At 32.6% G+C, this 19,789-nt stretch overlaps 3 protein-coding genes across 3 annotated transcripts; 2 read left to right on the forward strand and 1 right to left on the reverse strand.

The window, feature by feature from the left end:
• Window positions 1-1,541: 1,541 nt before the first annotated feature.
• LOC137837760 (protein PLASTID MOVEMENT IMPAIRED 1-like) lies at window positions 1,542-4,767 on the forward strand. The gene has a single exon (XM_068646870.1). The coding sequence runs from the start codon at window positions 1,892-1,894 to the stop codon at window positions 4,466-4,468; it is 2,577 nt and encodes an 858-aa protein (XP_068502971.1). The 5' UTR covers window positions 1,542-1,891; the 3' UTR covers window positions 4,469-4,767.
• A 3,540-nt stretch (window positions 4,768-8,307) lies between these two features.
• On the reverse strand, window positions 8,308-9,095 carry LOC137836521 (subtilisin inhibitor CLSI-II-like). Its single transcript, XM_068645192.1, has one exon. It carries the CDS (start codon window positions 8,971-8,973, stop codon window positions 8,347-8,349), a length of 627 nt encoding a protein of 208 aa, XP_068501293.1. The 5' UTR covers window positions 8,974-9,095; the 3' UTR covers window positions 8,308-8,346.
• A 2,622-nt stretch (window positions 9,096-11,717) lies between these two features.
• On the forward strand, window positions 11,718-12,668 carry LOC137838863 (protein PLASTID MOVEMENT IMPAIRED 1-like). Its single transcript, XM_068648076.1, has one exon. The coding sequence runs from the start codon at window positions 11,718-11,720 to the stop codon at window positions 12,666-12,668; it is 951 nt and encodes a 316-aa protein (XP_068504177.1).
• The last annotated feature ends 7,121 nt before the right edge of the window (window positions 12,669-19,789 follow it).

Raw genomic sequence — 19,789 nt, forward strand, 5'->3', positions numbered from 1 at the left:
CTTCTGCCTTGTTGTGGCGTGTACAGTTTACAATTGTAGCATTTTTCATTTTCATTTTTGGGGTTGGGTTCTTTGGAACACCGGTGACGTTGGTCGTGGTGGGTAGTCTGAGAGTTTCGTCGTCGTTGGTTGGGGTTTGGTATTCTTCTTCTGGTGTTCTCTCTCACCATGCCATGCTATAGTCTATATTGTTGCGTTGTATTTTTTTGTTTGTTGGATTTGGTTTTTTAGACGGAAGGGGATCTTGCATTTTTTATTTTGTCAGTGCTAATTACTCTCTCCATTACCTCATTTTTTAGATTATGTGTTTGCCTTTTTGGATCGTAGAGATCTTTGGTATTGGATTGTGTTGTTGGGTTTGGTTTTGCCGCTACTGGTTGCAGAGGTGCTTTGTTGTCTAGGACGAGTTGGGTTGATTCCTTATTTTTTGTTGTTTCCACTAATTTGCACTTGGGTTGCTTCAATTTCGGATAAGTATTTTATATTTTTGTTACTCTTATTATTTATGTTATATTAATAGCTAATAATTTTGATGATAATGCATATGTTTAAATATTTGTAATTTATTTTAAATATGTTAGTTTTTAAGACTATTTTTTTTTAAGTTTCAATATTTAAAAATACTATTTAGATTAAGATAAATTAGGAAGTTTAAATTGAGAGAATTTGCATTTGATTTTTATAAAATTTTTGCTTTATTGAACATATATATTTGAGATGAATATTAAAATTAAAATTCATTTTTATTGATATTATATTTTTAATCTATTACATATTACATCGGTTAAAATTTTAATCTAAGTAAAAAGAAACATATACATCGATTCCAGATAAAAACCATATAATAAGTTCTACAAAAATCAATAAATAAAACAAATAGAGACTTATTATATTGATTATAAAATCAATATAAAATGGAATGGAATTTCTATATTATTGACATCTACATATGTGATAAAACTAATGTAATAAGTCTCATAAAATTGATGTATTATTTGATTAAGATATATTAAATAAATATATATATAACAGTTTTTTTATAAGCTATAATATAATAACATGACAAACGGCTAATTGAGGATTAGCCCTACATTTTTGAGAAATTCTTACGCTTGTCAGATGAAGGCCAAACACAGTATTTTTTGAAGTAGTGTTATATTTGAGAAAGTTCAGAAGACAAGGACAAAAAAAACAAAGGTAATAAATCCCTAGAGGCAGCAGTACCTGATGCAACAAGAGCTTCATGGACTGTCAAAATCGTCACAGACAAAGAAACTATACTAGACAACTCTTGAGTAAATTGTAAGTCATAATCATCAATATGTAAGAGGAAAATAATTGACAGAACCTGTTAAAATGCCATGGACCACATATAAAGTTTACAGTGCAAATATTTTTCCAGAAAAAGTTCTTAGATAGCAGTGATCATCAAGAACAGAACTAAGAACTTCCAAGAAAAAATAAATGCCAATAAGTATGCTCAAATAAAAAATACCTACTGATAAATAACTACTAAATTTGCATATTTGGACTTTGACATATCTACTAAGATGTCCCTCATAACATATTCTGGTGCTGTATTAAATTCAATGGGACCCTTTGACTATTAATTTTCAAACTTGTCTTAGTTACCAAGGCAATGCAAATGCCAATGCCATCGTTCATGTTCTATCCACCACAAATTACTTCATCACTTTCTTGGTTTAGAAAGGTCCAGCACCTTCTCTCTTTCCACCACCAATGCATGCTACTTCCATCTAAGTTAACTAACCAAACATCAAACCATGTGAGCATCACCTTTTCTTCTTCCTTGTCCCAAAAATTTCTCTCTTCAACTGTGACATAATTATCATCAGTACCTTTTTCGAAGCAACAACTTCTTCATTCACTAATGATGGCAGATGATAACTCTACCAAGAGAAACTCCAACGTTCAGCTCCTAGAAGAACTAGAGGCCCTTAGTGAAAGCCTTTACCAATCACACACCTCAAACACAACTAGAAGAACAGCTTCATTAGCTCTACCAAGAGCCTCACCTCCTCTTGTCTCTTCTGCTGAAGATGACAATGACACTGCTAAAATTGACAACAGACAAAGCAACAAAACTTGGTCTCGCCGCATGTCCTTGTCTATATGGCGATCAAGGCCAAAGCCTGAAGATGCCAAGGCAACTCTTACTCAGCCAGACGCCAAAAAGTTGAATGACACGGAAAATTCAGGTGACAAGAAAGGAATTTGGAGCTGGAAGCCTATGAGGGCCATTTCCCATATTGGAATGCATAAACTAAGCTGTTTGTTTTCTGTGGAAGTTGTCACTGCTCAAGGCCTTCCTTCATCCATGAATGGACTAAGGCTTTCTGTTTGTGTTAGAAAGAAAGAGACCAAAGACGGGAGTGTTCAGGCAATGCCTTCAAGGGTTGATCAAGGTGCTGCAGATTTTGAAGAGACCCTTTTCATAAGGTGCCATGTTTATTGCAACCATGGTAGTGGAAAGCAGCTTAAGTTTGAGCCAAGGCCATTTTGGATATACCTTGTTGCAGTTGATGCCAAAGAGCTTGTTTTTGGAAAAAACTGTGTGGACTTGAGCCAGTTGATTCAAGAATCCATTGAGAAAAGCCAGCAGGGGACGCGTGTCAGGCAGTGGGACACTAGCTTTGGCTTATCAGGGAAGGCAAAAGGAGGAGAACTGGTTCTGAAACTTGGGTTCCAAATCATGGAGAAAGATGGAGGAGTTCAGATATATAACCAGGAAGAGAATTTTAAGTCTAGCAGGTTCAAAAATCTAACCTCTTTTGCTCGCAAACAATCTAAGTCATCATTCAGCTTGCCTAGTCCAAGAATAACAAGCAGAAGTGATGCTTGGACTCCTTCACAGAGAAGGTTAGCAGAAGATATTCAAGGTATAGATGATTTCAATCTTGATGATCCACACATATTTCGTGACGCCCCTCCCTCTATACAGAAACCTGATACTGGCAAAGAGGTGGAAGATTTTGATCTGCCAGATTTTGAGGTTGTTGATAAAGGGGTTGAGGTTCAAGAGAAGAAAAAATATGGAGGAGAAGGATCTGAGAAATCCATTAAAGTGAAAACAGGTACGAGTGAAGTTGTCAAGGAAATAGTGCTTGATCAGTTGCGCCAGAGTAGACTAACTGAGCTTGATTCAATTGCCAAGCAGATAAAGGATCTTGAGTCCATGATGGGAGAAGATAACAATAATTTCAGAAAAGGTGATGAAACTGAGTCACTAAGATTGGATTCTGATGAAGAAACTGTGACAAAGGAATTTCTTCATATGCTTGAGGATGAAAAGACCAGAGGTTTCGAAACCAACCAATCTCAAACATCTACATTAGAAGTTACAGAGGTAGAATCTGAAGTGTATCTCCCAGATCTTGGCAAGGGGTTGGGGTGTGTAGTTCAAACAAGGGATGGAGGCTACTTAACATCTATGAATCCTTCGGATAAAGTTGTAGCTAGAAATGAGACTCCAAAGCTAGCAATGCAGATGTCAAAGCCTTATGTGTTAGCATCAAACCAGTCCCTAAATGGGTTAGAGTTGTTTCAGAAATTGGCTGGCCTTGGTCTTGATGAACTTAGCTCTCAAATTTTCTCCAAGATGCCCTTGGATGAACTGATAGGTAAAACTGCAGAACTGATTGCTTTCGAAGGCATTGCTTCAGGCATCATACAAGGAAGAAACAAAGAAGGAGCCAGTTCAAGTGCCGCACGTATAATTTCTGCCCTCAAGGGCATGTCAAATGCAATGAGTTCAGGAAGACAAGAGCGGATTTCAACAGGACTCTGGAATGTGGATGAAACTCCACTTACAGCAGAGGAAATTCTAGCCTTCACAATGCAGAAGATTGAGTTCATGGTGGTTGAAGGGTTGAAAATCCAAGCTGGTATGACAGAGAAAGAAGCTCCCTGTGATGTTTCACCACTCTGGACAATGGAAGGAAACAAAGACAAGGATCTATTAGGTTCTGCTGTTTCACTTGAGGATTGGATCAGAGACCAAAGCTACACTAACAGTAGTAGAGGTTCTGATGGTGAGCCATCAAATATCACACTCATATTTGTTGTCCAACTAAGGGATCCAATAAGACGATTTGAAGCAGTTGGAGGTCCTGTGATGGTGCTCATTCATGCATCCAGTGAAGACACAAGGGGGAGTGATTACCACCAAGATGATGAAGAGAAAAGGTTCAAGGTAACAAGCATGCATGTGGGAGGGTTGAAGGTGAGGAGTGCTACACAGAATAGCAATGGATGGGACAGTGAGAAGCAAAGACTAACTGCAATGCACTGGTTGATTGAGTATGGGTTGGGAAAGGCAAAGAAGAAAGGCAAGAATGCATTGGTAAATGAGCAAGGCCTTCTGTGGAGCATTTCATCAAGTATAGTGGCTGACATGTGGCTGAAAACCATGAGAAATCCAGATGTTGATTTGTTTATGAAGGAATAAGCATATCCACTGTGCTGTTAATTATGCAGGTAGTTTTAGCAGGTTATGAAATATACAACTGCACAATCTTGCAATCATGTTTCATGTGGGGGCTCCATAAAAATTTAGGAGAATATTCTTGTTAGTTCTTGAAGTTTATAGATAAATAATTGTGTCAAATCGTTACTCACGGTCATAGTTAGTTGGTTGGTTTTTGTAGAACCAATCAAAACCTGGTACTTAAGAAATGTTATATCCACACACCATTGATAACAATTGATAACACGCTTTTGTCTCTTCTCTGCTTGATTGTGAGAAAATTTTGTGCATGTAGTATGTATAAGATTTCTGACCTGACTTATATAATTGATGTTGGAATATATGATGAGAATCTGGTACTAGAAACAGAAATAACTTTTTGTTGAGATGTAAATTTTTGAGAAAAGATGGAATAATTTTGGACTTTCACTGTACCACACCACAATTATAAACTACAGTAACATTATAAAAGTTCGATGAAACAATACCATTGGGGAAGTGAGAAGGAATAACACTATTTTGCAGTAACTAAAAATAGGAGCATTAGAAATATATTAAGCATATTATAATTTAAATTAAAAATAAAAGTATCATGTAATTTTCTGAATTGAAAGTCGGTGCAAAAATTGTGCAAGTGAAATTACTTCCGTTCGCTGATGAAACTTTGATGATGTGTAAATTTAATATCCAAAATATTAGTGCTATTCAAATGATTCTTAGATGTTTTAAAATTTGCTCTAGGTTTAGAATAAACTTCTTTAAGAGCAAAATTGGAGTTGTAGGAGTGGTTATAAATGTGTTAGAATTTTTCTCTGCGGTTCTCCATTGCAGCATTAATGAATATTCCTTTGGGGAAAATTCTACGAAGGTTTCTTTTTGCGACCCGATGCTTACAAAGGTTAAGAAGAGGCTATCTATGTGGAAAGGTAAAAATCTATCATTTGCTAGTCGTGTGTGCTTAATTCGTTATGTGTTGAATGCAATCCCCCTGTATTATCTCTCTTTCTTCAAAGTTCCATCATCTATATGCAAAAAGTTTACCAAGTTACAACGTAAGTTCTTGTGGGATTAGGATACTGAGGGAAGAAAAATTGTTTGGATTAAATGGGATAATTTATGTAAACCTAAAGCAAAAGGTGGGTTAGGCATGCAGATAGACATTTTCAACAAAGCTTTACTTAGCAAATGGAAATAAAGACTTGGGTCTCTTGAGAATGGTTTATGGAAAGATATTCTTGCTTCTAAATATGGTTCTTGGAGAAATTTATCTGAATATAGAATTTCAAAGCATGCTTCTAGATGGTGGTGCGATTTAAACAAAGCTTGTCAGGATGGGCAGGGCACCAATTGGTTTGATTCTAATATGGAATGGGCGGTTGGGTCTGATGAAAAAGTCAAGTTGTGGGAAGACAACTGGTTTGATTCTAATATGGAAACATTTCAGGGGTGATCCAACCCTTTTACAAACACTTCAAAAGTAATCGCTTGCGAACCCTAATGTTGAAAGTTCAAAGACAACGTGATTGCAAAGAAGTTTAGGGAGAAAGGGAAGAAGAAGCTTTGAAAGAGAAGAGATGAGTGAAAGAATTTCATTAATCAGAATTTAATGAAAGTAAAATATGGTGATGTTACAAAAAGCAAAAGTATATATGCAACCCAAAGACTAAAAAAGACCAAAAAAAGAAAAACTAAAGTACAATAACAACATTGACAGAATAAAAGGAAAATAGTAACAAAATACAAAATAATATTTTAACAATTCTCTTTTCAAGAAAGAGACCCTACAAGCATACCAAAAGCTGCCAACTCAAATCATCAGGGCAACTAAAAGAGAAACACCACAAAACCAACATAGTCAAACTAACAAAAGCTCTTGATAAAAAACAAAGAAGTCACCAGATCAATACACCAATCAGAAAAAAAACCAGCATAAGAAAATTTAGATGTAATCCAGGACCAAACCTTTAGTTGAACCAAAGAAAAATTTTCAGAATGATCAATCACTCATCCTTTAAAGATGTGTTTGTCCCTATGCCTCCAAATCTCACTAATAATTGCAACTCAAACACTTTCTCAAACGACATTTACATAGGTCGGGACATTGCATAATTTGAAATGCAAGAAATGTGAAATAAAGTCAATATGATATACTGACAATACCCCAAGCCAAGCATAAGACTGGGTCCAAACAAGTGTCTTGTTATCTTTTCTTCCTCCCCACACCTACAACATGAAATACTATCAACTACAACCCCTTGTCTAACCAAGTTAGCCTTAGAGGAAATCGTATTTTCAAACACCCTCAAAGCTTCTCCAAACTGTAAAGTGAGTTGAAGGCAAAACCTTGATCTTCCAAAAAGAATCAAACAAAGACGAACATTCATTTTCACAGGAAACCCTTAAAATATTGTAAGCCGAACTAACTGAGTACCCAGTGGACACGTTGTCCTTCCACACCCAACAATCTTCCTCCAAGACGAGACACAAGCCTTGTAGCTCCTGAAAAAGCTAAAGTTCTTGAGACTTCTCTTTATCAAACAAGCCCCTTCTCCAAACAAGGTCCCACCTCCAAGAACCATTAGCCCATTTCCCAAAGGAGTCCACAAAGGTGTCCTTGCTAATACTCAAAGAAAACAATCTCGAGGACCTACTCTTCAACTCTTCATTGCCCGCCCATATACATCGTCCCAGAACAAGACTTTCTTCCCATTTCCGACATCCCACTCAACACACTCCTCAAAATTCCTTCCCCACTCCTCCATCCTTCAAATCTATTCCTAAAAAACTTTCACTACAAGAAAAATTGGAATTACATACAGCCAAAATCCGTATGTAAGGCCCAAAATCAAACCCAAGACCCTTCAGAGACCAAGGAAACATCAACCACTAGACCAAACAAGTTCTTTGGTCATATTACCATTTTTATTATACTTATTATCATTAATACAATTTATACATATTATTATTAATACAATTTATACATATTATTATAAATATAATTTATACATATTATTATAAATATAATTTATACATATTATTATTAATATAATTTATACTTATTATTATCATTATTAATATAACTTATACATATTATTATTAATATAATTTATACTTATTATTATTAATATAATTTATACTTATTATTATTAATATAATTTATACTTATTATTATTAATATAATTTATACATATTATTATTAATATAATTTATACATATTATTAATATAATTTATATTTATTACTATTAATATAATTTATACATATTATTATTAATATTATTAGTATTATAAAATATTTTTAGTATTATTAATATTATTAGTATTATTAGTATTATTAATATTATTAGTATTATTAATATTATTAGTATTATTAGTATTGTTATTAATAATAAGTATAATAAAAATCATAATAATACAAAAGAAGTTGACTGTTGTACTGGTGAAATTTACCCTAGTCACTAAAGGAATATGTGAAAAATAATTAAAGAATACCCAATATCATATCAAAGCTCAAACCCGTGGTTAAAATTTTCTTTAGGTTTTTATGATGAATTTTTAAAATTAAGAGAGATTTTTATACATTCAAAATTTATTCATGGTAAGAAACTTGAGTTTACATAATCAATATACTATTAGAAAATAATTTTTTAATTTGAACTAAATTTAAAATATACTTCTTAATATATATTAGAGTCATTCAAAACTTATCGTACTGAACCAAACTTTAGAAAATTGAATCAAACTTAAAAGTAGATTTCTTAAGAAATGAATTTATATATATAAAAATATAACTCTAAAATAGTTTTACCACAACACTCACATATATCTAGTAGAACATTTTATTAAACCTTGTGAAGGTTCTTTAGCCAATATTAATAAGTACAAAATTAAAGGGAGTATTAAGGTGAGAATCATCCATCAAAACAAGACGCCTTCCCTTATGATCATCAATTCTCCCAATACTAAAACAAGTGTTGTGGTTAGTGTTGTTGCTGCAAAATGCAAACTTATAACCCTCACCATATTTCTTAATCATAAACGTTCCACTTAAGATCTCCTTCCCTGCATGGTCTGCACCATCACCAATACCAACCCATTTTGCAGGAAAATCATCACCAACTACCACCCACTTGGAGGATGAAGCACAATAAGGATGATAATCAAATCTAATCTCTAATGGTGTCTCTGTCAGTATGGCACCTGAGCTTCTTCCTTCTGTGCTGAATCTCAGACCCTCCCCACGGAAAAACTGATCATAATTTTGTATAACAACAACTTGGCATCTTGAGTTCCCATCAAAATCTAACTCTACTCCACCACCTTGTGGACCTTGAAAATTAAGTTGTGAAAGATCGTATTGAACAAAAGGAGAAATGGGTAAACCATTTGAGTCCACAACTTGTTCAGGAACCCTACATAAGACTAATGGAAGAAAGTTGGAAGTGAAGAGAAGAAAGAAAGAGAGAGTGAGGAATAGTGTAGACTTCATGGTTTATGATAATGTGTTTAGTTTTGGTTGAATCTCCTTTTATAAAGGTTTTTCTAGGTTTACTCATTAATGTTTTTTATGAAACTATCACCATGCTTATTATTTATTCATTCATTTTATTTAATTTTTTTTACGCGTTTTTGTGTGTGTTTGTGTGATGAATGCATTTATTATATATTTTTATTGGATTCAAAACTGTTGTGTTTTTATTCATGAATGCATTAATTAATAGATATGTTTCATAGAATCCAATTTTCAAGTTATAAATGTTGGGTAAAATTACGCTTTTTTCCTTAATAGTGAGATTTTTTAAACTTTTTTTTAAATAAAAGATGAATAGAAAAAAAAGATAAAAAGATTTGCAGTGACTATCTCATTAAAATAAGAAAACTACTCGTAAGGTAACGAATGAGAAACACAGTACTATTTACTATATTAGCACTACTTTTATTTCATAATTATTTTAATATTCTTTAGCTAAATTAAAAATATCAATAAATATGTTACTTGTTAAAATATCTTTCCTATCTTAATAAACCCATTGCTTTTATTTGTAAATTAGATAAAAATTAATTAAAATTCATTGATAATTTAGAATATTATTTCATTTAAAATTTGTTTTAAATTTAAATTTAAAGAGAATAATTTGTTAAGAATTTATGATTTAAATAAAATTTTATATATATATATATATATGATTCACCTATTATTCTATCTAATACATATCGCACATTAATTAAATATATAAATTTATACAATTAATATCATATTACATTGTTGTTATATAACTATTTGTCACTTGAACGAGCTTCTTTTAGTTAAGTAATCTTGATAACAAAAGTTCTTGATAAAAAATAAACAAGTCACCAGATCAATACACCAATCAGAAAAAAAAACAAGCATAAGAAAATTTAGATGTAATCCAGGACCAAACCTTTAGTTGAACCAAAGAAAATTTTTTAGAATGATCAATCACTCATCCTTTAAAGATGTGTTTGTCCCTATGCCTCCAAATCTCACTAATAATTGCAACTCAAACACTTTCTCAAACGACATTTACATAGGTCGGGACATTGCATAATTTAAAATGCAAGAAATGTGAAATAAAGTCAATATGATATACTGACAATACCCCAAGCCAAGCATAAGACTGGGTCCAAACAAGTCAAGAAAAGTCAAAAAACAAGTGTCTTGTTATCTTCTCTTCCTCCCCACACCTACAACATGAAATACTATCAACTACAATCCCTTGTCTAACCAAGTTAGCCTTCGAGGAAATCGTATTTTCAAACACCCTCAAAGCTTCTCCAAACTGTAAAGTGAGTTGAAGGCAAAACCTTGATCTTCCAAAAAGAATCAAACAAAGACGAACATTCATTTTCACATGAAACCCTTAAAATATTTTAAGCCGAACTGACTGAGTACATTGGACACGTCGTCCTTCCACACCCAACAATCTTCCTCCAAGACGAGACACAAGCCTTGTAGCTCCTGAAAAAGCTGAAGTTCTTGAGACTTCTCTTTGTCAAACAAGCCCCTTCTCCAAACAAGGTCCCACCTCCAAGAACCATTAGCCCATTTCCCAAAGGAGTCTACAAAGGTGTCCTTGCTAATACTCAAAGAAAACAATCTCGAGGACCTGCTCTTCAACTCTTCATTGCCCGCCCATATACATCGTCCCAGAACAAGACTTTCTTCCCATTTCCGACATCCCACTCAACACACTCCTCAAAATTCCTTCCCCACTCCTCCATCCTTCAAATCTCTTTCAGATTTCTCCACCAAAGAGAATCCTTATTATAAAACCTACCATCTTTCAAGCTTCTAACCTCCGTATTTAGAATAAAGAATCTCCTTCCATGAAATGTCCTTATATCTAGTCGATGTGGGATCTCTAATACACCATCCTCACGTCGAGACCCTACAACTTGTGTGTGAGAATATTTACGGGTGGTTCGATAGAGACCCAATAACAGGTAACTTGATAAGTATCGGGTGACCTGATAAACTCAACAAACTTTCGCTAGAATAAACTCTAACTATGATACCATATTAAGAAGTGAACTTTAAGTTTAACTCAATCTTATAAAATCGACTTATAAGTTGAGATTTGCATCACTTATATATTATGAAATGTTCTTATTTCTAGTCGATGTGAGATCTACAATACTTTGAATGTTCAGAAAAAGAGAGATTAAAAAAAATATCCCTAAAGTCAACATTATCTGATGCAACTTCATGAATTGTCTCTCAAGAAAATATTGTCCTTCAAAAAAAAATTAGAAAGTAATGATCATCCAGAAGAACTAGAGCTTCCAACAACAAAAAATAAATGCTCAACAAACTAATCAAATAAAAATACCTATGCAGTGTTAGCATGTGTGACTTTGCTGATAAAAAAATACTAAAATTTAATATTTGGACTTAGACATGTCAACTAAAATTCTCTTGATAACATATTCAACATTAAATTCGATTGGACCCTTTGCCAATTAATTTTGAAACTTGTCTTGGTCACCAAGAGATGCAATATCGTTCATGTTCTATCCACCACAAATCTACCATCACATTCTTGGTTCAGAAAGATCCAGCACCTTCACTGTTTCCACCACCAATGCACAGTCCTTACACCTATGTTAACTAACCAACCTTTCTGATGTGAGCATCACATTTTCTTCTTACTAGTCCCAAAACTGTCTCTTTTTCTCTTCCTTTTTGGTAGCAACAACTTCTTCATACTAATGATGGCAGAAGGTAACTCTACCGAGAAAAACTCCATTTTTCAGATCCTACAAGAACTAGAGGCCCTTAGTGAAACCCTTTACCAATCACACACCTCAAACAGAACCAGAACAGCAGCTTCATTAGCTCTACCACCAAAAGCTTCACCTCCTTTTCTCTCATCTGTTGAAGATCACAATGACACAGCTAAAGTTAAACACAAACAAAGCAACAAAAATAGGTCTCGCGGCATGTCCTTGTCTCCATTGAGATCAAGGCCAAAGCCTGAAGATGCCAAGGCAACTCTCATTCAGCCAGATACCAATAACTTTGATGACACGGCAAATTCAAGTGACAAGAAAAGCATTTGGAAGTGGAAGCCTTTGAGGGCAATTTCTCATATTGGAATGCATAAACTAAGCTGTTTGTTTTCTGTTAAAGTGGTGACTGCTCAAGGCCTTCCTTCATCCATGAATGGACTAAGGCTTTCTGTTTGTGTTAGAAAGAAAGAGACCAAAGACGGGAGTGTGCAGACAATGCCATCAAGGGTTGATCAAGGTGCTGCAGATTTTGAAGAGATCTTCTTCATAAGGTGCCACGTTTATTGGAACCATGGTAGTGGAAAGCAGCTTAGGTTTGAGCCAAAACCGTTTTGGATATACCTTGTTGCAGTTGATGCAGAAGAGCTTGGTTTTGGAAGAAACAGTGTGGATTTGAGCCAGTTGGTTCAAGAATCCATTGAGAAAAGGCAGCAAGGCACGCGTGTGAGGCAGTGGAACAAAAGCTTTGGCTTATCAGGAAAGGCAAAAGGAGGAGAACTGGTTCTGAAACTTGGGTTCAAAATCATGGAGAAAGATGGAGAAGTTCAGATATATAAGCAGGAAGAGAATTTTAAACCTAGCAGGTTCAAAAGGCTCACTAATTCTTTTTCTCGAAAACGATCCAAGTCATCATTCAGCTTGCCTAGTCAATGAATAACAAACAGAAGTTATGCTTGAACTCCATTAGAGAGAAGGTTAGCATAAGATATTGAAGGCATAGATGATTTTAGTTTTGATCATTCAACCTTCATGAGATGTTCCTTCCTCTATCACCACTTGATGCTTGATGTGTAGTAAGATTTAAAAAGTTATTAAAATATAGGAAAATATGTACAATATGATTTAGTCTTACTTTATATATGTTTCACAACCATGTAGCATATTACAATAAGAAACAAAAGTATTTGTTTGTTTGTGCTGCAGAGTCCATACAAAAAGATTGAGCAATTTTGAATTTGCAATGTGTTAAACAGTTGTAATATGAAACCTTTCCTTTATTTCTCAGTTATCAAAGTAATAATTTTTTTATATTATTAATTAATGACTATCAATAAAACTTTTATCTATTAATGATAACATTTATAAAATGATATTAAATTTTTTTAGACATTTTCGTTAATGGGAAAGGTGATATTTTAAAATTATTGTTATTTTTTCAATAATATAATAAAAAATTATTGTTACTAAAAAACTTTACTAAATTATTTTTCAATAAAAAGCAACATTATGAAAATGATTAGTAATATTCTCTTTTTCATAAAAAAAAGTAACCATTAAAATGCTAATAAAAATATTTTTTTTAATAGAGGAAATATTGTAAAAGTATTACTAATGTAAATATTTTACAACATTTAATAAATATTAGTAAATTTTTTATTTGAAAATAAAATGAAATGTGATTTTTTAATAAATGTTAGGTTTTTTACACGATGACATAATTAAATATAGCAAGGGAAAATTTATATAATGTGAATCGAGAAAAGATTCAAGGACATATATTAGAAACACTTTCTACTCCTTTAAATGTATTTACACTATTTTTAATATTTATATTTATTTAAGCTAGCGTCAAATAAATTTTAAATTATATTGGTTTAGCCGATGTTAATGAAAGTAATTTAAAAAAAAATTCTTATGAAACTATTCATTTTTAACAAATTAAATAAAATATAAAAAAAAAAGATTTTTTTTTTAGTAAATGAATGATGAGTGTTGATGAAGGAAATAATTGTGAAATAAAGTAGATGAATGTGAATGAAAGAATTAGAAGAAGAGTGATGAAGGTGATGGATAAGTGTGACTGAAGGAGATGATTGTGGATGAAGGAGATGAATTTTGATGAAAAGAGATTTTAGCATGAATAAAGGAAATAAGTATGAGAAGATTTATATAGAAAGTGAGAGAGAAAAAATGTTGGTGAGAAGATTTATCATCTTTAAATCTTGACTTTTAGATTAAAACAAATCTATGATTCATGTTTGTTGTCACGAAAGCGCACAAATTCATAGCATAAAAGTTAGCGTCAGTTTAGCCGGAGAGTAAAATAAATAGAAACATTATAAACAAATAAAATTAACAAACGTTAGACTGATGATAACTTTATTTATTTTTAATATTCGTTTTAGTTAACGTCAATTTAGTCCATGCTAATGTTTTTTTATTTTAAAATTTATTTAATTTTGTGTCAGTTTGACCCAATCTTGATGTGATTCCAATAGCCACATATAACAAGATTCTTGACATTTTTAGGAATCACCTTGAGCTGGAAAATATAGAGGCACTTTTCTTAGAGTTGGATCATGGTTCTAAGTCAAGAACTCACCAATAACAAGTACCAAATCCCAAACTCATTTGGATGAACCAAATATTGTCAAATTGAATCAACAAAGGAATTATAAAATGGATTGACCGAACAGAATTAGGCAAGAAAACATATGAACCGAACATAATAGAAATTAAAAACAAAAACAGAACATAGGTGCTGGAAAATGGAATAGCCGAACCAAAAACAAATCAAGAACACAAGGCAACATGAACAATTGAAAAAGAAGAAAGGAAGGAGAAGAGAATGCTCATGAAGATGGAAGAATGGTTGGATGATCACGCCACTAGAAGTATGGATGCTCCTAGATGAGTGTGCAAGCCGCCACTTGAGGAAACCATGGTCCTTCAAGATAAGACTAGAGTAGAAGGCTCAAAAGCTCTCCAAATGCTCACTCCAATTTTGAGTATAGTTTCTTTAGATAAATTCAAATCTGAATTTTACAAGGAAGGCACCTCTATTTATAGCCTAAGGTGCTGAAAATGAAAGCTAAAACAATTCAAAATTCCCTCCCAAAACAATCTAGAACCGGCGCTTATTTGCAAAGCAAGGAAGGTGTGATCCTTTCCTTCACTTTGGCACCCCCTATTCTACTCCTACACCTATCTACTAATACACCCCCCTAAAGCTCCTAACTAAAGCCTAAAAGATGCTATAACAAAAGAGGTTTCTAAAGTTTCCCTCTAAGCACCTTTAACTAAAGAAACTACAAAAAGAGAAAATAAATGTCCTCTAGCTCCCAAAGCTTTGAACATGCTTCTTGTAATCCTTTGAGGTGGACTTTGACCTCCATGGGCGTCCTCCATTTGTGCCTCCACCTCTTCTTGAGCTTGATGAGTGGCCTCCAGGTTCTCTTGAGCTTGATCTCCATCAAATCTAATGTCTTTTTATTTTAAAATCTATTTAGTGTTGACTTGACCCACGCTAATATTTTTATTTTAAAGTTGACTAAGCCAACTCTACGCTACAAGAAAAATGACAAAGAGAGTGGGTGATAGAGGAACTCAAATAATTAAAAGCTGATGCGAAATCTATATTATTGTCAATCCAGCATCGCACAACATATGACATTTATTATCACTAGTACGAAAAGGCTAAAAAACAACTAAGAATAATGACATTTAAAAAAATCATCGTACCAGAAAGCGTGGTGACATTTGTGTAATTTTTTTGAGTTTTCGGTGAGAAATAACGACGGTTATCGCTATAATTGTCGTTAAAAATGAATCTGAGCACAAATAACGATGGTTGTTACACTGAATTGTCGTTAATAATGAAATTTGGACACAAATAACGATGAATTTGGATATACCTTAAGGTAACCATGTATAATACTTTAGGATAGATGAATTATTAGAATGACATATAATGACACCCATAATGTCGACGATTCCATAATCGTCTTTATATGATCTTTTTAACCATTGTTAAAGGATTCTTCTGTAATAGTGTACCCTTGATGCTAAATTTTAGTGTGGACTTAAAAGCTGACACAAATTAAGTGGAAATTTAATTTTAGTTATAATGGAAATTTAATTTTAGTTATAACAACTCCAAAATAGATAATCTAATATGAATAAAAAAATCATATTTGAAACTTAAGAAAAAATTAAAGTACTAGAACATACATATGACAACCGCAAACATCTTGAAATTTGAATGAAAAAAACCTATAAAAAGAATTAGAACAGATAAAGTAAATTGAGTACTCATCATATGGCACTATACACTACAAGAATAATAAGATTTAGCTGCAATAGAAAGCGTGTGTCACACTATTTGCATAGGTTAAGCCTACACAAAATGAAGAAGAAAAAAAATAAAAAAAAATAGTGTCCGTCAAACACAAGAAAAATCCTCACACTACAAGAAAAAAAGTAATTAGTTTCCACATATTTGTGGGGGCCAAATATGGACGCATTTTTCGTCGACCAAACCCACGCAAAACGAATGCAAACTTAAAAAAAAAATTATAATAATAAATTTTTAAATTTTTGAAGGTTTAGCCCATGCTATGCTTTTGAAGCTAAGTCCCCGCTACTTAAACGTTTTGAAGGTTCAACCCACGCTATGATTTTAAAATTAAAAATAATAAAATTATAATTAATTTATTTCAAAACTTCTAGTTGTTGAAAGGTGTTGAACTCGAATGAGCCAGAGAGCCCACAAAATTGTTGAGCGAACATTTCTTCATCCACTCCTTCTTCTTCTTCTTCTTTCTCCACTCCACAAAACTCTGTGACGGTGACCGTGCTTAGACTGTGAACGTGCGACCGTGAACGGTGAGTTTCACATTTCTTCCTCCATTCCTTCTTCTTCTTTGACGACCGTTAATGAGGAACCCTAGGTTCTTGATGTAGGTTTCCCATATACTTGCTTTTTCTTACAATTATGATGTTGATTTGTGTAACCCTAGGATGATTTTTCTTCTTACATGTTGATTTAAGAGGATGCTAAGTTCTCGAATGATTTTGATGCTAAGTTCCTTGTAGGTCATTGATAGAGGACTGTGAATATCTTAGCTTTGTGAGGTTGGATTTTAGCAGGATAGTCCTTTAAGTGGATTTTAGTAGGATGGTCCTTAGTTTTCTAGTAGTGGAAGCATAGTTTTGGTACTATTTTTTGCTGGTTTTATGTTGTATAAATGTTGGTTTTCTGCTGCAATTTTGGTGCTGGTTTTATGATGTGCAAATGCTAGTTTTCTGCTGCAGTTTTGGTACTATTTTTAGCTGATTTTATGCTGTATAAATGCTGGTTTATACAGCAGTTTTGGTGCTGGTTTGGTGTTGTTTTGATGTTGTTTTTGTTGCAGTTAAAGTGCTTTTGATGTTCTTTTTGGAGCCCAGGCACTGTTTTTTTTAGGTTTAGTAGTAGGGTGTTAAGCATAGTTTGTTTGAGTGTGTGTCCTTGTTCTTTGGGAATGTTTGTAGTCATCTATTATGTAGATTATCTCTTTAGTTTTAGGCTCTTTCTTGTTATGTTAAAACAAGAAAGGTTTCAAACTGTTTAAGATTTAACTTCTCTAGGTTGACATGATCAGAAAGTAGAAGTTTCTTGGAACCTTATATAGCTCAACTTCTGTTTGTCATCAAGTTACTATTTTTTAAAGCGTGTTTTCTGTTTTTCTTGGTATTTTGAAGAGTGTGAAGGTAAACTTGTCTTGGTATCTACTAGCTCAACCTTAGTTAATTAAAGTAACTTTAGTTCAATTTCAATCAAAATATCTTCAATAAAAAACCACAGATATCACGTTTCTACCATTGTATTTTTGTACACAATTTCAAGTTTATTATCGTGGACCTTGTATTAGAAAATAATTTTTCTTGTTCTTTTCCTTGTTCCTATTAAAAATATATTTTTTCTTGCTCATTTTAAAAACAATATTCAATTTTCAAGACAAGTAAAAAATATAAAGAAAAAGTTATAAATAAATTTTTTTAGTAAGAAAAACATTTCTTCATATTAGATTGCTTCCTAAAATAATTTTATCTTGAATAATTATATTGAAAAAAAAATGAAATAGGTAAAAAATAGGATAAATGCAATAAGAAAAAGAGAAGTAGAGTAATTTAAAATTGATTTATTTTAATAAAAAATAGTTTTCTTTTTAAAATTGATTTATTTCAATAAAAATATATTTCAAACTGAAATTCTTTGTGTGCTTGTAGGCTAAGCCTACACTTTTTCAAATAAAAAATATAAAAAATATTTTGAATATTTTGAAGGTTAAGCCTACGCTAATTTGTGGCCAACATGAAGGTTTAGCCTACGCTTATTGTGTGCCCCTCGTAGCTAAACTGACTCTACTTGGACATTTTGAAGGCTTGGTCCACGCTAATATAATTTTGTGTGGGCTTAGCGTGGGTCAAACTCACAATTTTTTATAACTACTTGGACATTTTGAAGGTTTGACCCATGCTAATATAATTTTGTGTGGGCTTAGCGTGAGTTAAACTCACAATTTTTTATAAATTTCTAAACTCCTTGTAGGCTAAGCCCACGCTTCACCTACGCAAAAAACACTCGCCATGTGTCGCCCACACCCGCCAATATATCTTTAGGTCGAGTATATTAGCTTCAAAATTCTTATTAACGCCGGCGATAATCATCATTTTGTGTAGGTTTTTCATACTTAACCTCCGTTTTTGGCCCACGATAATAAAACTTTTTTTTTGTAGTGATAAGCTTTAGTAAAGGGTTTAGACATAGGTTTAAACACGAAATTTAGATGTGATACCTCAAGCAAACAATAAGATTGTCATTTGGGATTTTACTAACAATCTTATGATCAAGAATATTTGTGATACAAGGAATAAGAGGTGGATGCGTAATCCAATGATAACTAAGTATGAGTTTTTTTTTCAACAATGAAAAAATAAAATATAGGTATCTCAACTCTTATACAAAAAGGAACAAGATCGATATCATACCTTATACAAAGGAATAAATCAATCACATAATATAAATTGTTATAACACAGCTCCAAAGCCTAAAGAATAACACTTTCCAACAATCTAATGACATGAGTGTCTTTGCCAAACACAAACTTTACCACACTCTACATATAATATGTTCCTGGCAACATTTTCCAAAATCAAATACCCATGTTTAATCTACTCCATAAGACACAAGGTATGAGAAAGAACTATGAGAAAACAAGAAGGGGCACTCCATAACATGTTAAATGTCTTTATTCACCATAAATATAGTTCTTTCCTAAGCCTTCTTTAGCCTTGCATAAGACAACAAGACTCCATATTAACATGCATGTAATGTTAGTAGCACCAACTCCATTACACCGAAACAAACATAACACCAACCAAGACAGAAACATGCAATAGAAGGTGAAACACCTTGATATTATTACTAACACAACCTCCAATCTGAAATAACATCTGCCTTTCTTCCCTATGAAGAACTAAGTAGTAACAACACTTTTTTGTTTGAATAAAGTTTACTGTAACACTTTAATACTTAAAAAAATATTTTACAACATTTTTTTAAAATAAAATATTATATTATAATAAAATAATTTTTTTTTAAATATCAAGTAAATGAGATTGATATAAAAGATATCATTATTTTTTTATTATGTGTTTCTTTATTATAAAAATAAAAATATTATAATCAAAATCAAATCACTCAGTTTATATTACATAAACATACATAATATCCCTATACATCTCCCGATTAACATTCATTGTCATGTGATAACAAATCTGGTAATATAATGCAAGAGTATCCGTTTAATTGCTAAAAAATAGTACAGGAGCATAAAAAAATGGATTTCTCTCACTCGCATTTTACAATCCCTTTAAATAATAAATATTATATTTTCTTAATAAAAATTAATATAAACAAAATTTTAAAATAAAATAATTATATATTTGTTGGTGAAATGAATGTAGTGTCATCTACATTGCTAAAAAAGTAAAACAATAAAAAATGTTAT

This window comes from Phaseolus vulgaris, chromosome 4 (genome assembly GCF_000499845.2).
Source record: "Phaseolus vulgaris cultivar G19833 chromosome 4, P. vulgaris v2.0, whole genome shotgun sequence".
Lineage (NCBI taxonomy): Eukaryota > Viridiplantae > Streptophyta > Magnoliopsida > Fabales > Fabaceae > Phaseolus > Phaseolus vulgaris.

Bases quoted from the DNA above. Each gene is read 5' to 3' on its own strand.
- LOC137836521 (XM_068645192.1), bottom strand. From the start codon at position 8,973: ATGAAGTCTACACTATTCCTCACTCTCTCTTTCTTTCTTCTCTTCACT.
- LOC137837760 (XM_068646870.1), top strand. From the start codon at position 1,892: ATGATGGCAGATGATAACTCTACCAAGAGAAACTCCAACGTTCAGCTC.
- LOC137838863 (XM_068648076.1), top strand. From the start codon at position 11,718: ATGGCAGAAGGTAACTCTACCGAGAAAAACTCCATTTTTCAGATCCTA.